At 40.0% G+C, this 23,332-nt stretch overlaps 1 protein-coding gene across 2 annotated transcripts in view; it reads left to right on the top strand.

Moving 5' to 3' along the window:
• baiap2l2a (BAR/IMD domain containing adaptor protein 2 like 2a) overlaps positions 1 to 23,332 on the top strand; it is a 29,537-nt gene extending 6,205 nt beyond the window's left edge. For both annotated transcript variants that reach the window (XM_071204210.1, XM_034089653.1), the window contains 12 exons: positions 559 to 645; positions 6,423 to 6,484; positions 6,589 to 6,660; positions 7,451 to 7,531; positions 8,114 to 8,245; positions 12,242 to 12,340; positions 13,639 to 13,705; positions 15,309 to 15,492; positions 17,728 to 17,793; positions 19,245 to 19,425; positions 21,174 to 21,211; positions 21,605 to 23,332. In XM_071204210.1, the coding sequence (XP_071060311.1) occupies positions 559 to 645; positions 6,423 to 6,484; positions 6,589 to 6,660; positions 7,451 to 7,531; positions 8,114 to 8,245; positions 12,242 to 12,340; positions 13,639 to 13,705; positions 15,309 to 15,492; positions 17,728 to 17,793; positions 19,245 to 19,425; positions 21,174 to 21,211; positions 21,605 to 21,686 (1,151 nt within the window). In that variant the 3' untranslated portion in view covers positions 21,687 to 23,332. The remainder of the gene's footprint in view (positions 1 to 558; positions 646 to 6,422; positions 6,485 to 6,588; positions 6,661 to 7,450; positions 7,532 to 8,113; positions 8,246 to 12,241; positions 12,341 to 13,638; positions 13,706 to 15,308; positions 15,493 to 17,727; positions 17,794 to 19,244; positions 19,426 to 21,173; positions 21,212 to 21,604) is intronic.

Here is a 23,332-nt window from a genome sequence, read left to right on the forward strand (position 1 = left end):
TATTGTGTCATAATCACCCATTCCCATGAATAACATGTCTCATATTGAGGAGTTGTGAATTAAAAACTACTTGATTAGGTTTAGGAAAAGATAGTTTGGCTTTTTATTTTACCCCATCCTCTGGTTTGGATGTCTCACTCTTTATACTTTGTTACCTTAAATAGCACAAACATGCGTAGAGATAACAGACAAAATGACTTAAAAAATGGTACGAATTCATATGCCATAATATGATACCAGGCAAAAATGATAGCAAGAGAGGAAGGCAAAGAAAGATTTCATGGTTATTGCAATCGAAAGGAATGTGATTTTGATGTGATGTTATGCTCCTGTTTATAATTAAACATATTATCTAATTATAACATATACTCTCATGATTAATGGCTCTGTTTAGCTGCTTTTGTAGTTCTATGCCAGGGGAAATTATTTGCAACAAATACATTTGCATTTCAAATGACTGTGTGTGTGTGTGTGTGTGTGTGTGTGTGTGTGTGTGTGTGTGTGTGTGTGTGTGTGTGTGTGTGTGTGTGTGTGTGTGTGTGTGTGTGTGTGTTTCAGATCTGGCATTAACCAGTGAGGCCTACTTCAGTGCACTTTCAAAGATTGGGGAGAGGGCTTTCCACACCATATCTTCACGCTCCCTAGGTACGTGTGAACATGTTTACGCTCAGCTGGCTTTTGCAATCTCCCAATTAATGAGCGGAAACACAAGGAAGGTATTCTGTTATCGACAATCCAGGATGTGAGCGTGTTGTCTTTGATGTGTTTATGGCCATTTATTAAACTATTTCAACATTGTTCTTCCGCATCATGAAGACCAACCCTCTGGCGATACTATAGCCGCTCTTACAGTAACTAAGACACACAGTGAATGCGTAGTGTGTGTTATTAGCATACCCTTTGATGTGTAAGTGTGTAAGACTTAGTGTAAGACTTGTTGTACATTATATAACTAGCAATGGCTCGTGCCCTGCATAAGGCAACACAGTTTATGTTTGTTTTTCTGTGACTTCAAACAAAGATGTTGGATCAGGTGATGAAGCCCGTCGGCAACATGAATAATAGATGATGACAGGCAGCCGGCCGTGCTCCACTCACTTAACCCAGCCACTCTAAACGGGAGTCATGTAAGGTTTAGTGGCCGGGGTTGAAGATGTTGTCCAAACTGGATCATTAGTGTACTGTAACAGTGAAAGGAAAGGGATCCCAGTGTGCATTTCATAGCCATTGACAGGTCGAACTAAACAACTCCAACATACATTCTCCAGAATATGATAGCAAAACGTAATGGTCAAAGGATTTATGCTTTTACTGTATCATATGTTTAGGTATTTTTCTGCCCCTAAAAAATACCTAAACATACAGTATATATAATATATCTAAGCAGTGTCAAAGCAGTTGGCATTTACCTGTAGCAGTTGCGTCAAAAGACTATTTGGAAACTCATTGATAATGATCACATAAAAAATGAGGACATCAGATAACACCCTCATAGGTCAGAAACATTAACACAGAACAAAGGTAGTCTAAAAATACATCGGCAGAGTAAGAAGGAAACTGGATTTAGCCACTGTAGTAAAAGTGTATTTAACTTTCAAAGAAGTGACACTGCACCCCTTCAACCAGGAAGAAATAAAGTACCACCAGTGACTAGGGTTGGGTACCGAGAACCGGTTCCGGTTCGGAACCGGTTCCAACATTTCGATTCCAACGGCATCATTTAGAAATGTGAATTTCGGTTCCGCTTTTCGATTCCTGAGGAAATGTTTCTCGCCGCTCTCCGTAGCCTACTGCAGGGCTGAAGTCGAATAGTCCATTTAGCTTAGGAACCTTCCTAAAGGAGTGAAATGACCCGGAAGTCCCTCAGTGGCAGCCATGATAAGTGCCGTTCGAATTCTCTAGAATGATGAGAATGATAGGAAAGGAGGTTTCAAACTTCCTTTATAACCTCCTTTAGCTTAGGAACCACTGGACCTCCCTAACCGACAGGAGAGGAGAAAATGCTGCCCCACAATGCATTGCAGCCGCAGCATTTGCCGTCACTCAACAGTCGGCCGTTCACGGAAACAACCGATTATGAGCGAGAAATGATATCATGAAAGTTACGGTGCTTATTAAGCTTTTTAAAACATAGGTGGTAAGTTGCCAAAGTGCTTTGTTTTGAACGTTCATCAGTATTATAATCAAAAAGAGAAATATGAACGTTAGTTTTTACTGAAATGATCAAATAAAGTCAACATCTCACAGTCTTCACTGAGCTGTGTGGGGGTTGTTCAACTTCTAAAAGATGTTTGAATGGTGATATACACAGTGATAGATGTTAAGGACTAACGTTTATAATAAATACATTTGTATTGATTTTAAGATCTTTAGTTCATACAATCATACGTATTGGGATCATTTGTATTAATGTGGACCGGAGGGAGAGGGGGACGAGCATAAGTTTCACTTTCCTTTTTTATTTCAATTCCAGCTTTGGTCATGAAGAATATGTTTCTCTGTTGTCCACGTTCATAAAACAAAGCAGCAGCATCAGAGCACGGTGCAGAGTCTCTGGATGAGTTTACAGTAGTCCGTGGTTCTTATTAAACATCCATGTTGTAGTCCGCTGTATAGAAAACTGTGGTTTCCATGGTTTCCCCACAGCAGCAGACGCACATTCAGGACGTCCGCTGGCGCATCAGAAACACGTTGGATAGTGAAAGTGCATTCGATTCTCTAAAGTACCGCAGTCTCTTCTCCTAAGTACTTTTGAATTCTCCTATCCACTATCCCTTAACCCCGTGACGTTTCACTCAGAGGTCAAGGAATAGACGATAGGGTTAGGGCTGAAGTCGAATAGTCCATTTAGCTTAGGAACCTTCCTAAAGGAGTGAAATGACCCGGAAGTCCCTCAGTGGCAGCCATGATAAGTGCCGTTCGAATTCTCTAGAATGATGAGAATGATAGGAAAGGAGGTTTCAAACTTCCTTTATAACCTCCTTTAGCTTAGGAACCACTGGACCTCCCTAACCGACAGGAGAAGCGAAAATGCTGCCCCACAATGCCTTGCAGCCGCAGCATTTGCCGTCACTCAACAGTCGGCCGTTCACGGAAACAACCGATTATGACCGAGAAATGATATCATGAAAGTTACGGTGCTTATTAAGCATTTTAAAACATAGGTGGTAAGTTGCCAAAGTGCTTTGTATTGAACCTTCATCAGTATTATAATCAAAAAGAGAAATATGAACGTTAGTTTTCACTGAAGTTATCAAATAAAGTCAACATTTCAGTCTTTACTGAGCTGTGTGGGGTTTGTTCAACTTTAAAAGATGTTTGAATGGTGATATACACAGTGATAGATGTTAAGGACTAATGTTTATAATAAATACATCTGTATTGATTTTAAGATCTTTAATTCATACAATCATACGTATTGGGATCATTTGTATTAATGTGGACCGGAGGGAGAGGGTGACGAGCATACGTTTCACTTTCCTTTTTTATTTCAATTCCAACTTTGGTCATGAAGAATATGTTTCTCTGTTGTCCACGTTCATAAAGCAAAGCAGCAGCATCAGAGCACGGTGCAGAGTCTCTAGATGAGTTTACAGTAGTCCCTCGTTCTTATTAAACATCCATGTTGTAGTCCGCTGTATTTTGTATAACTGTAGTTTCCATAGTTTCCCCACAGCAGCAGACGCACACAATGACGTCCGCTGGCGCATCATAAACACGTCGGATAGTGAAAGTGCATTCGGATTCTCTAAAGTACCGCAGTCTCTTCTCCTAAGTCCTTTTGAATTCTCCTATCCACTATCCCTTAACCCCGTGACGTTTCACTCAGAGGTCAAGGAATAGACGATAGGGTTAGAATTTAGGAGCTGATTTTTAAACTATCCGACTGCAGCCCAGAATTTAGGAGCTGATTTTTAAACTATCCGACTGCAGCCCATGACTGCGGCGGGGCGGGACATTTCCTACAGTGTAACCTGAGACCAGGGCCCGCCCGTTGCACTGGCGTTATAGATGTTCGCCTAGGGCGCCAGATCTGTGGAGGCGCTGCGCTGGCAGCTCTGGGAGAAAAAAAAAAATGTTTTGACCGTTGGTGCTCATCCTAATTTTCGGCCTTGATGTAACAACATTCATAATTAAGTAAATGTAACACCCTTTTCACCCCGGCTACACGTTTCATTTGCCCTGTACGATGGGCGCTGCAAGTGATTAAAATGGGGGATGTTGGCTTATCTGGCAACCGCAGCTCACAGCCAAAATGCGAGTGAGCTAGGGAGAAAGGGAGGGCGCTGTTGTTATTAGCATCTGGTGCTAGCTGCTCTGACGGATATAAGAAGAAGATGTTTCTACAATGATGTGGAGGGAGAGTCCTCTCCAGTCATACTGAGAGGCTGATAACTACAGCTCAGTGAGGTAAAGGACTCTGAGGGTTTAAATAGTTCACTTTAGTCTAAGTTATCTCAGTGGGTCTCAAACGTTTTGATCACAATTTATGTAAACACATATTTCCAAGGCATTCTTTTATAATGATTGGGATAAAACAGGTTTGAAATCATTCCAATGTATACTATAGGACAGTAAACCAGACACATCGTTTTAAACTGGAGAGATAAAAACATATGCATAAATAAAATAGTAAAATAAGATATGAATGAACAACAAAAATAAAATGCGTTACATGTAGGCTATTTGTTATTTAATTATTAAAATGTAAACCGATCTTTTTCATATGGGTGTTTAGAGTTGTACCCCCTAGATCTAGTCTCTAGTAATTCTGCGTGTGCACCAGATTGAAGCATTTTACTTCAAAATGTTCAAACATTTCTTCCCGGTATGCCTGAGAAGGCAGATATGCTTGTTTTTCTCAACAAGAACTGTTTTTAAAAGTTGGACTGTTGCACTGTTGTAGCAGTGGTTCTCAGGTTAAAGTTACATAGCAGTGAATATAAACAGACTGATTCATGTGAATATTACTTTAAACTAACCTGTGTAAAAGTTTCTCGAATAAATGTAATTTTGTTGGTGGAAGAAGCATGTATCATTTGTTTACCCTGCCCCTCAAAGAATCGGAATCGAGAACCGTTAAGAACCGGAATCGAAAAGTAGAATCGGAATCGGAATCGGAATCGTGGAAATTCAAACGATACCCAACCCTACCAGTGACACATTAACATGAAGTCTACCCGAGTAACAATTCAAACAGCAAGACATTAAACAGTTAGCCCAGCAGTAAATTAGCAGTTGTATTAGCGACACGTTAGCCTCAGACAGCTAGTATAGCAGCTAGCTTTGTTCGCATTTAGCTGCTTTGATCAAATGAAATTAACAATGTAACAGTAAGTCTACAAGAGTTAAAGACTAAACGGCATGATACTTATTAGTTAGCTCAATAGCAAAGTATCTGTTGTATTAGCAACATGTTAGCCTCAGACAGCTAGCAGAGCATAGCTTCGATAGCAGTTAACCTCTAGGATAAAAATGACATTAAGAAATCACAAACATTTAAAAACAGCTCCGATTTAAGTCTCTCAAGTATTAGCATTACGATTGATCGCTAAGTATCTAAAACCTTTTTTTTTAAAAACCCGTTTCCCAAGTTTCTGACTACCTGGTTGCAACATAGGAAGTGGGTTTTAGATTTTTTATTATTATTCTGCCGTAGTGTGGGATATTATTCATCCATTCTTTGAAGATTTTTGAAGTTGAAAGACAAGACAAGAAATCTCCTGTGGTTTTGTGAATCTTATGAGGGAACAGAGACAGAGGAAAAGGCAGAGAGGCTGCTGGGAACTTATATGAAATATACTGTATGTGCTTGTGGAGACAAATGAGATTTTGAACGACCCAACACACATTCAGAATGTGAGAAGACGCTTTCAGGGAGACGGTTCTGAATATTACATTTGAAGTTAAACTAATACAACAATTCCATCAAAACAAGAAACAGGTATTATATGCTTTGGTTTTATCGGGGACTAATATATTGTTAGTAATTACTGATGATATGGTACGATTTTACCTGGTTTTAGTATTTGACACTCTTGACTTTCATTACTTTTTATCACTATTATTAATATTACAAGAACTACTGTTACACACTCAACATGTGCATTTAAGCCTGTGTCCTCAGCATGTATGAGTAAGAGAAATGTCCATGTAGAACAATGAAGAACACATTATCTTATCTGATTCTGAAACTGCAATAAAAAGCAACTTCTATTTTTAGAGACAGAGTGTTCCCTGTAGTGTGTTTAAGACATTAGGGTTATTGATTGATTTTGGGTAATGAGTCGATGGAAATGAGCAAGTGGAAAGATGTATGATCCTAATACAAAAGGCTACATAATACTGTATACATTTTATTGTTTTGAAGTTATGTATTAAGTGATATTATTGATGTAACATGTAATGCGCTTGTGTTAAAGGGGATGTCCTGATTGAGATGTCTGAGAGCCAAAGAAGACTCACTGTGGAGTTGGATGGAGTAGTAAGTACCATTAATACTACACTTATCTATCACGACTTGTTATCGTGATCAAACTCAGATTTTCAATTTTCTAATGTATTTTATATATTTTTGTCACTTTTCAGTTCCGCTGGTTCACTATGGAGGTTCTTCAGGAGATGGACAACAACATTAGACAGGACAGAACTTATATATCAGTGAGCAATCTGGTCTACCAAAAACACAATGTTCCCATTCAACGAAATGCCATTGCCAATTTTTTTTTTTTAGCTAAACATATCAAAGTCAAAGTCAACTTTAATGTTCATCTTTCAGTTTGTGTGTACAGACAGAGAGATCGAAATGACGTTTCCAACAATCCTGAATACAAAAATACAATTATACAATATACAGATATGTATACAAAATATGTATAAAATATGTATATCCTATATACACAATCAACAGACGCATTTACACATATGCACACATTAGGTTAAAAAACACAACAATCAATATATACAAAATAACAGTCACTTCAATATCAATATCAATATTATCACCCAGGTAATGTTTGTTTATGGCGTATCACAATTATCGTATCTTTTCCTAACCAAAAAGTTACGGTTTGTAATGTATTTTACTTAGTGCATACCCTGAGTCACATGACAACGCTCAACCAAAGTCAGGATGTTCCATTAAAGTTAAGCAAGTAGTTTTGTCTCACTCTAAATGTAAGTTTAGACCGTGACCGGATTACTGTAGAAAAAACATTTTCCTCTAAACTACAAGATAGAAATGCAGCAAATGAGGGCAACGCAGAGGCACAGCGAGCTCAAAAGGCAATTGAAATGAGAAGCTGTTACTGTTTCTCATTATTATTTCCAGGAAGAAATGTAAAATGAATAACTATCATTGTCATTAGTGAAAAAGATGCCATTAGAATGAATGGGAAAACGGCTTCATTTTCATATCACACAGACATAATGTGAGTCCTCTCCTCTGCAGGACAGCAGGAAGCATTATGAGATGGAAGTGCACAACCAGGCAGTGTCTATGGACCGACAGCTGAGGAGAGGAGCCAACCAGGTTTCTTTCTTTCTATTTCTGCCATCCGAAGCAAAGAATCTGCACCAATGTACAATATATGAATGTGTCATTGAGAGCAGGGGGGTCCAAACTTTTTTCTCCGAGGGCCACACACAGAAAAATATACGAAGGGCTGGGCCGCTCACTTGAGGTATATCGCCTCATAAGTTCAGTTATAAGTTAGCAAAATCAATTAAATGTTGGTAACTTGTGAGTGTTGGCAGCTCATCCCTTAAAACAGAAGCCTGATTATAGTGATTATAATAAGGAGAAATAAAAAGGGTTTATTTCAAGCTCGTTATGTAAATAAGTCAGTGGGCTTTTTTCTTATCAACTAAGATATGTTAGAAAATGTTTCCAACTTTAATTGAATGAATTTATTTGAAAAGTGGTATTAGAAGTACAATATAAGACAAGCACAAGTTTCATTGAGGGCCATATTCCATTATATTTTTTTAATTTGCTGAGGGCCGATTCAAAAAGGTCCGTAGGCCGCATTTGGCCCCCGGGCCGTAGCTTGGACACCCCTGTTGTAGAGTATATATATATATGTAACCCACTGTCAATGATGTGTCTCCTCAGGATTGCAGTGAGTATGTGCAGTTCCTCAGGGAGAGCCACAGCGAGGCTTTAAAGGAGGAGGAGAGGCGATACCGCTTCCTGTCGGAGAAACACTGCGGCCTGATCCAATCCATCGCACACCTCATGAATAAGGTATCTTCAAATATCCTCTCAATATTTCACAGTTTGCTTTGGCTTATTGACTACAAGTGCCAAACGTCGGGTTTGTATTACAAGTCATTGAAAGGGCATGTGAGGGAGACAATGACAGGACGGCACTTAAAAGAGATTTCACAATAAGGTGTAATGAATGATTATGTGAGAGTTTATCGGCCCACGTGGGGAAAGCCTCCTCCGGTATAACAAGGTTCATCCGTAGAACGAAGATACTCAGTGTGTTAAGCAGGACTGATGTCTCCAACAGCTCTTTTGAACTATGGACTTTTTATGACTCCACTTTATGTAAACAGTTAAAGTGTGACGGACATCTTTCGTACAGTATCCACCCTTAGTCATCATGTTGAGACTGTACAGGTAGTTCAGGAGAAACGGTGTGACGTGTGTTCTTAACTCTCCGTAAGATAAGTACAATGTAAATACAAGGCTCATAACATTAAATATGACCTTGTAACCTCTTATACTGCTGCCACTTGACGAGCTCTGCCTTTTGTTGATAAGGCTTTTAAACAGCCTTATTAAGTCTCAATGATTTACAAAGTGAATAACACAGTAAAATAATACTCTTTACATTAAATAGAAAGAGTATGGAAGAGTGTTTCAGAAAAAACTGAGAAAAGTACATAAAAAGTGAGTTATGGTGAAAGCAGAACATTATGAAACGTCAACCTTTGAGATAAAATAGTGTAAGTAATTTAAAGCTAGCACAAGCAGAGGTGGAAGAAGTACTCAGATATTGTACTTGAGTAAAAGTATAAGTACCAGAGTGTAGGAATACTACAGTAAAAGACCTGCAATCAAAATGTTACTCAAGTAAAAGAAGTATTAGCATCAAAATATACTAAAAGAACCAACTGTAAAAGTACTTATTATGCAGATTGGTCCATTTCAGAATAATATATATGATATGTTTTATAATGATTGATCATGAAAGTGTTCTCAAAGCTGGTAAAGGTGCAGCTAGTTTGAATGACTTTGTTTACTGCAGGGTAGCTTGTGGATTTACTCCAGGTGGAACTAAAGTCTGATTTAAGTGATGATTATATTTCACATCATTAAGACAAATCTGTAAAGTAACTAAGGGATTAAATACATGTAGAGGAGTACAAGTACACCATGTACCTCTGAATTGTAGGGTGGTAGAAGTACAAAGTAGCATAACATGCAACAACTCAAGTAAAGTACAAGTCTCTCACAGTACTTGAGTTAATGTACTTAGTTACTTTTCACCACTGCACACGTGTTGAGTTGGCAACTAATTACTTTTACGTTAATTTAGCAACTAACGAGACTTACCTAAAAACTAGCATCAATTGAAGTTGAACCATGGATGTTTAAAGTGAACCGCAAAAAGTTATTCTGCCTCGGGACTCCCGGAAACAAGACGTTGGAGATATCTTGATTCTGATTGGCCAGAAGGCTCAGATGTTTTATTGAGGAGAAGATCCCCACTTGACAACAGTTTTCAGAACTGTTTCTGCTCTTCAGTCTTCCTGCCTGTGAACCCAGAAATGTTGAGTACCCCAAAGTGTTATGTAAGAAATGTATAGTAGCCTAGGTAGACCTAGGACAGGGTTGCCAACTTTGGGTACCTGGCTGGAGTGAGATTTTGATATCATGGGTTTAATTACACATATGCCCACTAAATGACTGCTATCGTGTCAGCAGCGGGACCTTAGCATAAATATAGGATATAGGATATACAATATATACACATACACAAAATTGGACACAGACTATAAAGGGCACAACGTTTCATTCACTAATGAAAGTCAAACACATGTTTGTTTCCACTGTTTTATTGTGTGCCTGTCGCGATAAGCAATTAATTGACTTATCGTACGATAAATAAAAATGAACTCGATAAGTTGCCATTTACATGAGGATGTGACTAGCAGTTCGAAAGGATGTACTTCAATTATTATTATTATCATTATGTCAGGGGTCTAAAATGGTCATACAACGGTGCCGACAATATTATCGTTTATCGCAATAATTTCCTGGAAAATGTCTCCAACAAAATTAATTATCGTGAGAGGCCTATACATGAAACACACACACACAAACAAATCTAAAGACTTACTCCAAACTGCCAAACATATTAATTAACACACTCTATTTTGGCCTAGTAGAACAATAAGCAGCAGACTTTTACTTTTTTTATCATTTCTACTGGATCTTAGATCTGCGCTTGCGCAATACGGGCCGGCAGTTGCCAGAGAGTATTTGTGTTGGGTAATCTATGGTAGGGCTAACCCATACAGTGGTGGGGTGAAGTCAGTATTTGCAATGTAATTACATACACGCTCCCCCTTGACAGTGAAACGCCACGCGTGAGTATTTCCCTGTCTCAATCCAAATGGAACTGTATGAAATAAAAAGGCACATTTGTCTTGTAGTAAATAAAAAGGGCGACCTGGAGCCAATCCTGCAATTTCCCCACAGGTGAAAGCGTTGACATGCTGAAAGCCCAACCCCTGTATAGGGGGGTCTGGGGGGATTCTCCCCCAGGAGATTTTTTGAAATACTAACATAAAATACACATTCTGGTACTCTCTTGAGAAGAAAAATAAATACATCTATTACTACACAACATATTTAAAAAAATGAATGCCATTTTAGTTTTTTGTTACTCAGAGAGAAGAGGGAAGAAGCTGTGTTAATTACTTTACATTGTGGATAAGGGTGGATAGCCCCCATTGTTCTGTGTGTCAAAATGAAAGACAGCCCACACATCAATCATCAAACCGTGGGGTCTTATTTAATTACGTGTTGATTTCTATCAACACGTAATGTTGTATCGATGTATATAGAGATGTATTACAGCAAAAGTATTCTCCGTCGGGACTTCCTGCAACAACACCACGCCGTTATCTTGAATCTGATTGGCCAGAAGACATTATCAAAGATGTTCTATTGAGAAGACGATCACTACGTGACAAAAGTTTTCAAAACCGTTTCTAGTCTTCGGTATTCTTGTTTTTGGCGTGAGAATAGTTTGGGCAGCGTGAGAGCGTGAGATTGAGAGTGAAAGCGTGTGTCACACGCCAGATGCGTGAGAGTTGGCAACCCTGCGACCAGGTGGAGGGATTATATCTCTTCGCTGGCCTGGGAGCGCCTTGGGACCCCCCAGTCAGAGCTGGTTGATGTCGCCAGGGAAAATAAAGTTTGGGGCTCTCTGCTGGAACTGCTACCCCGCGACCCGACCACGGATAAGTGGGAGAAGATGGATGGATGGATGTATAGCCTACCCAGAACATAGAATCTGCCGGAAGATGACTTGAATATATTGGGCAATTTGGCCCAATTAGCATAAATTGCGTTAAATAGCATTCATGACATTATAGCCCGCAGACGATAGTTTAAAAATGGCTTGGCTATTTGGAGAATTGCTGAGTTGTTTTGGAGGTTATTGAAGATGTTGAACAAGTTTCTGACATGTTCAGGATCAAACATGGCAGTTTTCACCAGAGTGGCCATATTTGTAGTCCCTGTGGTCACGTTTTGATATATTTTGATTCTATTTAAAGTTTTATGGGACTCAGAACTGCCATTTATTATCCTAAAATTGAACATCCTCAATATACGTTACAAACCACACCAAAGTTCTCAAAATGTGCCAAGCATTTTTTTGTTGCTATTGTCTGCATAATGCTAAATAATGCTAATTAATTATATTTATGCTAATTGTGCAAATTCCTCAACATATGCAATTTAGCATCGGGCAGTTTCTATGTAATGGGGACCCATATACATTTCTATTATAAAACTTTTGGGATACTCAACATGCAGGGTTTACATTGCTGGCAAGCATGGGAAATGGTTGAAAAAAACGATTCTATTATTAAACTATTCGGATCTACAATATTCACCTGAATGACATATTTTGATGTAAAAAGAAACTAGTTTGTTTCTTTATTTGTGGAAATAATTGTCCATTTTTCACATATGCTTGTGTGTGTTGTGTTGCAGACAGGAGGGTCTCTCCAGCAGAGGGCTGATGTTTGGACGGAGGAGGTGGGGGCCACCAGAGGACCAGAGGCCAGACGCCCTACTTCTGTGGAAAACTTGGTGAGTTCGGTTTTAAGAAATCGGTTTACTGAATTATTCACGAGAGTTGCTCTAAAAACTCCTAAAATAAGCTGCTGGTGAGTGGTGAGACATCATCCTGTGTTTGGGGGTGAACTGAGGGGAAGTGTTCGAGGTAAGTATCTTGTGAGGAGGATAACAGAGGTTGAACCAGTCAAATATTTTGCCCTTTTTGGGGCAAATGTTGTGAACTGTGAAACAAAGACAGTGATTATACTTATGCACAGGTAGTCTACCAAAGGGAACATGTAAATAATTGCAATAATATTTGTGTTACAAGAGTGCCCTCTGCTGGTTAGAGGCTGATTTAATTTGAAAGCCATCAGTTTTCTGTCAAAGCTTTCTAAAGAAGGATTAAACCTGCAGCTGGAACAGAAAGGCAGAGATTACAGATTGTCTGGCATTAAAATAAATACATATGCTGTATTCTTTACAAACATTCACATTAACTGAAATATGGACCTTGTATCATCTAAACACAGATCTTATAATACACTCTAAATTAAATATGGCTCTACATCTAAAGACAGTGGCATTCACACAAACTGATAATTCACAAACTGAAGCCATATGGTTCTCCATAGGAGGGCTGAAATTACCATTTGAATAAACAACAGGGACGTCCCTGAGATAAACCCTGTCAGTTTCCGTCTGTTCCTCATCTGGAGGTGACGTGCCAACGAACCTGCACATCCCACATCCTACTGTAATAACAATCGAAGGATTAACATGGTTTCTGTGTTGTTTTGGTCCAACGCGGGATTTATCCTTTGCTTATAACGGAGAGAAGCAGTGAGCCGCGTTAGATGGATATTTCAGCTGTGCTTCTACAGTTAGGGCTGCAATTGAGAAAATACATTTCCATTGATCTGGAGATTTCTTCCCGATTAATCTTTTGATCTATATAGTGTCAGATAATACTATACAAAATGTCCATCCTACTTTCTCAAAGCTCAAGGTGATGTCTTGAAACGTCGTCTCCTTAATATCATATAAAAGGGGAAAGCTGTAAAGTATGTCCATATTTAACAGGCTAAACACAGCATTTTCAAAATGTTAGCATGAAAACATTTGAATTTTAATTGGTTATTATAATATTTGGCAGTTATATTATTAATGGATAAGTTGACTCATTGTTGGAACTCAAATATTAATGTCCTCCTTGTAGAATCCATTATTTCTGACACATGAGCTGCTTTTCTTTGTTTCTTTATGATCACATTATACCCTGAGGTTTACAAGATATATTAACTCCAACTGGTGTATGTGTTGTTGTACAGATGTCGATGAAAGAGGACATGAGGATGAGCAGAGAGGAGCTTCCCCTCGGCAAAATACCATCAAGGGGTGAGGGGATTCATTCAACACATTTTACTGACCCCCGTGTTGGATGTTAACTACAGTATGGGCAGTTACTCACGTACTGTACTTAAAGGTGGGTTAGGTAATTCACTTCAGAAACACGTTTTGTTATATTCCATGGAATGCTCTTAACATCCCGATAGCAATGAATACATTAAATGCTTTGACAATACATAACAACATGTCATCTGTGGAAGCCGTGGCGCTGTAAAAAGCACGACCAATCATCTGAGCCGGCCCGGCTAAAGTAACTGGATGGCCTACCGGCCTGTCAGCCTTCCATCTGTGCACAAACTGATCTCGTGCCCTCATTGGTCATGTGCGCGTTCGTGTGTGTTGGGGGAGGGGCTCTGTGAGGAAGTCTGAAGGAAGGGGCAGATTTGTTCCCATTGCGTAATTTCAAATTCTAGCGCACTCGAGCTGGCGTCTCCATTCTTACCTACTACCTTTAAGCACAAAGTCGCAGTATTTTTACAGATTTTTTATTATCTCAATTTGTTCGGCTTCATTATACTTCTATATCAGATTCAAAATTGTACATTTAACTCTATTTTCATGTTTGAAGTTCAGGTTTACCATTCCGTTCTCGTTCGGTTAAAAGCATGAATCCCAAGATTTGTAGATTTTTTGTCATAAACTAATTGAAGACGTGTTGCTTTTTTTCTATCAGTTAAACTATTGCAAAAAGCCTCTTGGATCAGCAGAAACATGCATCGACACCATCGCATCAGAACATATTCCTGCACACTGAATACTTTTACTTGTTTTATTTTATTTACATTTTGGTACAAATACTAAGATTTTAGACGTAAGTCACATCACAACTTTTATATCTAGTGGTGTAGTTCAACAGAGTGGTATCAGTACTTTGTCTAAAGTAAAACATCTCAATATTAACCGCTGTTCGAATGCTCTCCACACCTATCACTGTAACATCAACATATTCAGAATTTCACTTCTGTGCCACATATGTAATGTTACGTGTATCCCTAAACTGTTTCTGTAATATTCATTATGTCAGTAAATTATTTGGGGCCCATAATGCCTCCACCAGAGCCTTCAATTCTCCACCCTCTTTATCGCTCTTTAAGCCTTTTATCTCCGTTTCTCTCTCTGGTCTATCTTTATCTCCCGCTTCAGCATTTTGCACACAGCCTCTCATTCCTGTGCAGAAAGTCTGTCTAATTACTTGGCTTGCTTATCTAGAGGGAATGAAAAGATAAAGAACCAAAGTATCAAAAACAGACAATAAACAATCTCTAGAATATTAAACAGCATTTCTTCCTATATTCCACTTTTGCCCTTCTGAAACATGCAGCCCGCTAATGAGCCCAGCATTCTGCCTCCCTCTCTGGTGTAATTCAATTAACTGCCATCCAAGCAAAAAATAATTATGCATAAAGTAAAGTATTTAGTAGTCTGCTAACCCTCTGTGCTACTAATTCCAGGGCCATAATTTAAAAATCATTGCCGCCTTTATTTTTTTAATGAATAATTTCACTAGAGATCTTGCTTTGACGTTCAAGCTGGTTCATCATCTGACTCAACGAATCCTCTTCTTTGCCCCTTTCATTCCTCGTCTCTCCAGCTCCGTCTCCCGTGGGAAGCGTGTCTCGCTCTACAGGAGGAAGGTCCACGAGGGCCCGGGTGGCCCACCAGCCCAGCGGCTCCAACCCCACCCTGCTGCCCTTCAGCAGGGGCGAGGCGATCTCTGTGCTGGTCCAACAGCCCAGGAACGGCTGGCTGTACGGATGCGCTGACAGCAGCTCACGGTGAGCGATGAATGTGCATGTGTTTACATTACATTACATTTAGCTGACGCTTTTATCCAAAGCGACTTACAACAAGTACATTCGACCAGGAAGACACAACCTTGAAGAAAACAGAATCATATAAGAACATCAGGTTTCATAGAGCCAAACATTTCAAGTGCCACTCAACTGGCTTTAGATAAGCCAGTCCTTTATTAGTATATAAGTGCTTTGTTAATAGTTCTTTGTTAGTAGTTCTATCGCTCGAAGTGGAGTCGAAAGAGATGAGTTTTCAGTCTGCGCTGGAAGGTGTGTAAGCTATCTGCTGTCCTGATTTCAATGGGGAGCTCATTCCACCATTTTGGAGCCAGGATAGCAAACCCACGTGTTTCTGCTGATGGGAACTTGGGTCCCCCTCGCAGCGAGGGTGCAGCGAGCCGTTTGGTTGATGCAGAGCGAAGTGCACGTGCTGGGGTTTACGGTTTAACCATGTCCTGGATGTAGGATGGGCCAGATCCATTCACAGCATGGTACGCAAGTACCAGAGTCTTGAAGTGAATTCTAGCAGTTACCGGAAGCCAGTGAAGGGAGCGGAGGAGCGGAGTGGTGTGGGAAAATTTAGGAAGGTTGAAGACCAGACGAGCCGCTGCATTCTGGATGAGCTGCAGAGGTCGGATGGCACATGCAGGTAGACCAGCCAGGAGGGAGTTGCAGTAGTCTAGGCGTGAGGTGACGAGAGCCTGGACCAGAAGCTGCGTCGCTTTCTGGGTCAGCTGGGGACGCATCCTCCTGATGTTGTAAAGCGTGTATCTGCAGCAGCGGGTTGTAGCGGCGATGTTTGCAGTGAAGGACAGGTTGTTATCTAGGATCACACCCAGATTCCTTGCAGTCTGAGTCGGGGAAACAACAGAGGTGCCAATGTTGATTGTTAGGTCAAGAGTGGGACAATCTTTTCCCGGAAGGAAAAGCAGTTCAGTCTTGTCAAGGTTGAGCTTGAGGTGATGAGCAGACATCCACTGAGAGATGTCAGCTAAACAAGCAGAGATGCGTGCGACGACCTGGGTCTCTGAGCGGGGAAAGGACAGAATTAATTGGGTGTCGTCAGCGTAGCAGTGGTATGAAAAACCATGCGGGCTAATGACAGATCCGAGCGAGTTTGTGTACAAGGAGAAGAGGAGAGGACCAAGAACAGAGCCCTGAGGGACCCCTGTAGTTAATTGACAAGGGTCGGACTCGGACCCTCTCCAAGTAACCCTGTAGGTGCGGTCTTTGAGGTATGAGGTGAGGAGGGAAAGTGCAGAGCCTGAAACTCCAAGTTCTTGGAGAGTGCGAAGGAGGATCTGATTGTTCGCCGTGTCGAATGCAGCAGACAGGTCCAACAGGATGATGACAGAGGAGAGGGAGGCTGCTTTAGCAGTGTGCAGTTCCTCAGTGACAGCAATGAGGGCAGTTTCTGTGGAGTGACCTGCCTTGAAACCAGACTGGTGCGGATCCAGAAGGTGACATCTGTATGGCTTAAAGGGGCCCTATTCTGCACATGTTCAGGTTGATAGTATTTAGTGCCTCTACTGTGACATGTTTACATGCTTTAATGTTCAAAAAGCTGTGAGATGCAGTGACTCTGCTATAAAAACTTTACAGAACATTAGGGTTTTGAAGTAAGAAGTTACATTTTTTTAAAGGGGCCATATTATGCTCATCTTCAGGTTCATATTTGTGTCTCTACTGTGACATGTTTTAATGTTCAAAAAGCTCTTTATTGTTCTCATACTGCCTGTGCTGCAGCACCTCTTTTCACCCTCTGTCTGAGACCAGAGCCCAGTCTGCTCTGATTGGTTAGCTATCTGTTGTGATTGGTCAACCGCTTAGAGATGTCCCGCCCCTTAGCCTATCAAATACAATGTGTTGGAGCACTGGCCAATAGAAGCGTACAATTATTCTTATATTTATTGTTCTAGACACAGGTCAATTTTCCTAAGAACAACCCAGCTGGTTTACCAAAGTGATTTATTTATATTAACGTGGAAGGGGAAAGAACATATTTAAAGGTCAGAAGAACAGAAAATCAAAAACACATTTCTTGAAAAATTATGCTGCTAGATTGAACTTTGGAATGTCAGCCTTTGCAGCCATTTGCTTTCACACAAACCGAACACACTTCAGGAAAGTGAAAACCCTTAAAAGCATAATAGGGCCCCGTAACACCTGATCTAATCCACTTCCGTTAACTTCACTGTTTGGCTTTCTTGTTTTCAGTCAGGGATGGTTTCCAGCCGCCTATGTGGAGCAGGTGGACGATCCTCCGACAGCACCCAGCTCTGGGTAAACATCCAATCCACTGTGTTCAATAAAAACGACATGTTACGAATTCAGAAACTCAAGGTATAGGACCCAATTGCACGACCCAGGAGACAGAGGTAAAGTATTTGTAAGATACTTTATTTTCCAATAGATGAACAAAAATAAACACTTTCTAATCTCTTGATGAGATGACAAAAAGTGAACAAAAGAAAATCGCTCACGTCGTGAGGAACAACAACATCATGGTATCAAGGAGAGCATGGATCTGAGCGAGGCATGAGACAAGACGAACTGACGAAGAACACATGGGAGACTGGGGACTTTAAACACATGACAACAAGACACAGGTGGGAACAATCAGGGGCGGGGCTGGTGCTGACGAGCGGGAGACACACAAGAGGTAGATAATTAGGAAGCCTGGAATGACGGGTAAATGGTGATTGACAACAACAACAACAACAACCATAAAACAACATAAAAATGAAACTCTCTTAACATTTCTGTCGGTGCACAACAATACAAAGAACAGGCTTTTGATACAGTGAATGACTCAACTGTGCACTAACATCATGGCAAAAGCTTTCCAGCATTTGAAGCAGCTGGTTAGCTTAGCTTAGCTTAGCTTAGCTTAGCACAACCACCATAGACTAAAGGAAACTACGAGCATGACTTATCACATTATTTGCTTCAAACTATTCTTTAATTGGCTTAAGTCTAACACATTAATGATCATATTTTGAGTACGCTATTCATGATGTGATGAATAGGATTCATTGTATATTTTCTATCAATTGTTAATCTACTATTAAAGCAGAGCAACCTATTCATCGTTACATGACAAAGCAAGTACAAATCCAAAATAAAGTTTACAAATCTCAGAATAGACGCTTAAATCTAATCATGAATTACTGAATGACAAACAGAACTGCATTACCCAATGTCACTCTCCCACATGAATTAACTTGAAAAAGTATTTTTAACAATGCTGCCTGTCGACCGTGGTCTCACAGTGGCTTGCCTCGTGTTTGTGTGCCTTACTTCTCACAGTCCAAAAAAAGACAATCAATTATTTATTTGCAGCCATTTGCTTTTCAACCTGATACTGGATATATTGTGAAGCTCCCCCAGGCTGCCCTTATTGTTTTATGGGCTCAATATTTTAAAAGAGGGCCAGCATGAAGTGGAGGCCTGGAATAATAACATGAACTATTTAATATATTTGGGTGGCCCATTGCTGGGAGGAAACCCAGTAAAAGTGTTCAAACCAAAACTTTGCTCAGTCCGTGTAGACCCATGCTAGGGTTTTATGCCTATAATTAAAAAAAATAATGTTGATTTAATGCACTGACCATTTGATTTTGAAATGAATGGTGATGGTGTTAAAATCTGATATTGTTTAAGTATGGGTTAGGGTTATGAAGGACAAAAAGCATTTCTGGGGAATGAAAAAAAAATTCTTTATTTAATTTCAGACACTCATCTCTCCGAAGCAGTAACTCCATGAGTAACCTGCTCGACCAATCGGGAGGCAGGAGCTACAGCGGAGCCCCGCCCCCGCCCCCTCCACCTCCGTCATCGTCCAATAAGGAGTACGAGATGCGGCCAATCACACGGACTCCGGACAAAAAGGCTGAGTCTAATTCAGAAAAAAAGGTAAGGCTGTCAGTCTGATTATTTATCAGTGTCAATATCATCAATTCACTCTCTGCCAAAATAAATCTATTTAACCAATTATTACTTCTTTTTTTTAATCATAAATGTACTTTTGTCTTTTTTCCTTCAGTCTTTATAAAAAGTATTTGGGGACCAGAGTTATTAAAGTCAATACTAGATATTTTAAATGTATAAGCACCAATAAGAACAATTTCTGGCCTACCAAAATTCTGTTGGTTGATCCTCTCTAGATGGTAATAACGCGGTTTGAAAAGTTAGTGATCCATTCATACATACTCTTGGTTTTTTCCACGTTCTGTTTGTAAATACATCATTATTAACGCGTTTGAAGTCCAAGTCTGCCTTTGTTATGTGGAAATTAATGTTAATAAATGACCAAGGAAATAAGAAGTTACATGATTTTTAACAACTTTCAACCCAAACCTATAATTATCTTTTAATATATAACTTTTAAATACTCAGTTCCCATGAATAAAGCCACAAGTTACAGTATATAATCCCTTCATAAAGCTGCATTGATACATGCTTTTACATCACAAAGTGTTTGGGACGAGCTGATGAAGGTTCGTCTTGTAAATCTATTCACCAGTCTGTCCAGCAGGGGCACTGCAGCAGCTTCCTGTTCTCCACGGCTCCTCAGCCCTCTTTCTGGTGGACGCATGGAGGGAGCTCCAGCTGCTGATGGTGTTAGAGCGAGCAGTGTGTGTGTGTGTGTGTGTGTGTGTGTGTGTGTGTGTGTGTGTGTGTGTGTGTGTGTGTGGGTGTGTGTGTGTGTGTGGGTGTGTGTGTGTGTGTGTGTGTGTGTGTGTGTGTGTGTGTGTGTGTGTGTGTGTGTGTGTGTGTGTGTGTGTGTGTGTGGGTGTGTGTGTGTGTGTGTGTGTGTGTGTGTGTGTGTGTGTGTGTGTGTGTGTGTGTGTGTGTGTGTGTGTGTGTGTGTGTGTGTGTGTGTGTGTGTGTGTGTGTGTGTGTGTGTGTGTGTGTGTGCCATGTTTGAAGTCCTTGTGACTAAAAGGGTCTGATATATAACCTTGAGGTGCTGCAGTGTGACAATACAGCCAAATGTATTTTTGCTACATTGATAACTTTCCCTGATTTTTCTGCATTGTCTCTGTTGCTGTTGCTCTCGTGTGTGTGTGTGTGTGTGTGTGTGTGTGCGCGTGTGTGTGCGCGTGTGTGTGTGTGTGGTCTAGCATTACTATACTTGTGGGGACCTAAATCTGTTTACATAGTCACGTGTGGGGACTGGCTTCCCTTATGGGGACAAATTGGAGGTCCCCATAAGGGGGATCATTAATTTTAGGGTGAAGACTTGGTTAGGATTAGGATAAGGATTAGGGTAAGGTTAAGGGTTAGGGTTAGGCATGTGTTGGTTATGGTTAAGGTTAGGATAAGTCTCCAGGAAATGCATGTAAGTCAATGTAATGTCCCCTGAAGTGATGTATACATGGTGTGTGTGTGTGTGTGTGTGTGTGTGTGTGTGTGTGTGTGTGTGTGTGTGTGTGTGTGTGCGCGCGCACGTGCGTGTGTGTGTGCACGTGTGTGTGCACGCGTGTGTGTGTGGTGTGTGTGAGGCTGCCTATCTTAATACATCTCCGAGCCTCTTGTTTGAGATCCGACTGAAAGCAGAGGGTCGAGGGCCGCAGCTCCATGAGTGCATCATGCGTCTACATTTTACCGTTTCGATTGGCTCTCTCTCACTCACACCTTTCTCGCGTGTTTTTCCACAGAGAAACCCACATGCATCACAACCAGATCTTTTCCCGAGGTAAGATCAATGCACCTCTGGCTCTCTCTCAGGTTGTAAAATATTTAAACGGCACTACAGACAATAACGATATTTTTTGAAGTATATCATGAACCCATTAAACGAGCCAACAGAAGAGGGCCGTGATCTAAATGGCACAGAATTGCTTTCCTTCCATTAGAGTTTGAAGTGCAGTTTAGTGCTGAAACCATTCAGTTACGGCCGTTTGGGAACCGTGACTATTACTCAGGTTTCGCTAGATGAGGCTTCTACGGTGTGAAATGAACTTCTCGTTTCTCTTGATATAACCTTCGCTGTTCGGCTAAAATGTGCTATTTTCAGATATAGCTTTTCTGCACTCTGTCTCTAACTCCTCCAACATCCATTTCTCTTTCTGTTCCTTTTATTTTGAAGGGGTACCAACCCATTTGCCACCATTAAGCTGAAGCCCACGTCAACCGATGACAGATCGGCCCCTCGTGTACACCGACGATGACATCTTTACCCCAAACAAGCGCTGTCGAGGAGCCTAAGAGTTTAGTTTTACCGTTAAAAAATAGCTAAGCATATACGGTCGAAAGTGACTGAGTAAATCTGGAGGTGAGGCTGTTCATCATTTCACACCTTGCCCATAAAACACTTTGTTTGCTGAAGAAAGAGGGCGAAAAAGTATAAATATTTTATAATTCTTGTGTTCGCACAAAGAGTGTAGATTTTAAAAAGCGTTTGAAGGACTTTTCGACAGGAAACCTTTTATAAAAGCTTTTAACTTTGAAATGCCTCTAAAATTGTGAATAAATCATGTATTGACAATCTTTTTAAGTGATTAGTTTGATCTTTTCTAATTGGGATTAATACCGTTTGGAAAGTTGGTTATTTAAGCAATAGCTCACGACTTTGTTAGTTAGCTAGTTTCGTAACGGATGTAATGTAACAGTTGTAACGGTTGTAGCTTTTCTCAGACACGGAGGGAAACTGACTTGTTGTGAAAAGTAACTACAATTCTACCCGTGATATACGCTCATTATGTCACGGCCACGAACCAATCAGATTGCTTGATTTGACTGTCCGTTTCATAACTATTGATAAACACTCTTAGGTTTCTCACGTTTCCACACCAGAGCTCATACTGTATGGTCCAAAGTGAGTAAGTGGACCTTGAGTAGAGTCAGTTTTTCCCTACTTTGCTACACAACAATGTTTGCTATAAAAAGAGGATAAAAAGTATAAATAATGTATACTTCTTGGGTTTGAGCTGTAGAGATACATGTATATTTTTAAATCTTGGTAAATCAAAAAACTACATTGTGGTTTTTATGCTTTAATGGTTATATCCTTGTTGTTTTCATCCTTCGTTGGCTCTGGTTTTACTTACACTTTTGTAATAATTAGGGTCTGAGCATTCGGTCTTATGACCCTATTGGAATCACATTATGTGTTATCATTATAATTGACCAAATGGATTGCAAATTTGAGGGCATAAACATGTGGAAATATGTATTTATTTTTGGCAGAAAATTCAAACCTGGTGGAAATGTGCGTAGAATTGGGTTTTCGTGCAACAGCGCCACCATTATGATCAAATATCCTACATGTACTTCATAAAGAATCTGTGATACAAATGTGTTCATGTAATATACATTCATATGTACATATATCTTCTTATCATTTCTTCTTTGGTGTACTGTAATCGGACAGGAGATGACATGTGAATGACTTTCATATCGAAACAAATATATAAATATCTTGTGTAAAGTTGAGATGAGATAAATATCTAAAGGATGAATGATGAATATTATTTTTATGTTTTTACTGCTATTATATTGCGTTTCCACGCCTTTTCTCTACATGTTCCACCAAATGACATCCATTCATACATATTAATTGAAACGTTAATTTACTTTGTGAAATGAAAATGTAACCTCTGGCAGAAAATGAAATATATCTTGTAAGAAAAATAGGAAAAATAAATGTAGTCTGACCCTGAGATCTGATGAAAAATGCAATGCATTCATGGATAATGTAATACCATCGTTATAGCATGATTACTTTAACCAATGGGTTTTACTTTTTTAGCTGGTGGCACATTTTTACAATTTTTTTTACAACACAAATATTGGTATAACATCATTAGTGGGAGGT

This window comes from Pseudochaenichthys georgianus, chromosome 8, assembly GCF_902827115.2.
Source record: "Pseudochaenichthys georgianus chromosome 8, fPseGeo1.2, whole genome shotgun sequence".
Taxonomy (NCBI): domain Eukaryota; kingdom Metazoa; phylum Chordata; class Actinopteri; order Perciformes; family Channichthyidae; genus Pseudochaenichthys; species Pseudochaenichthys georgianus.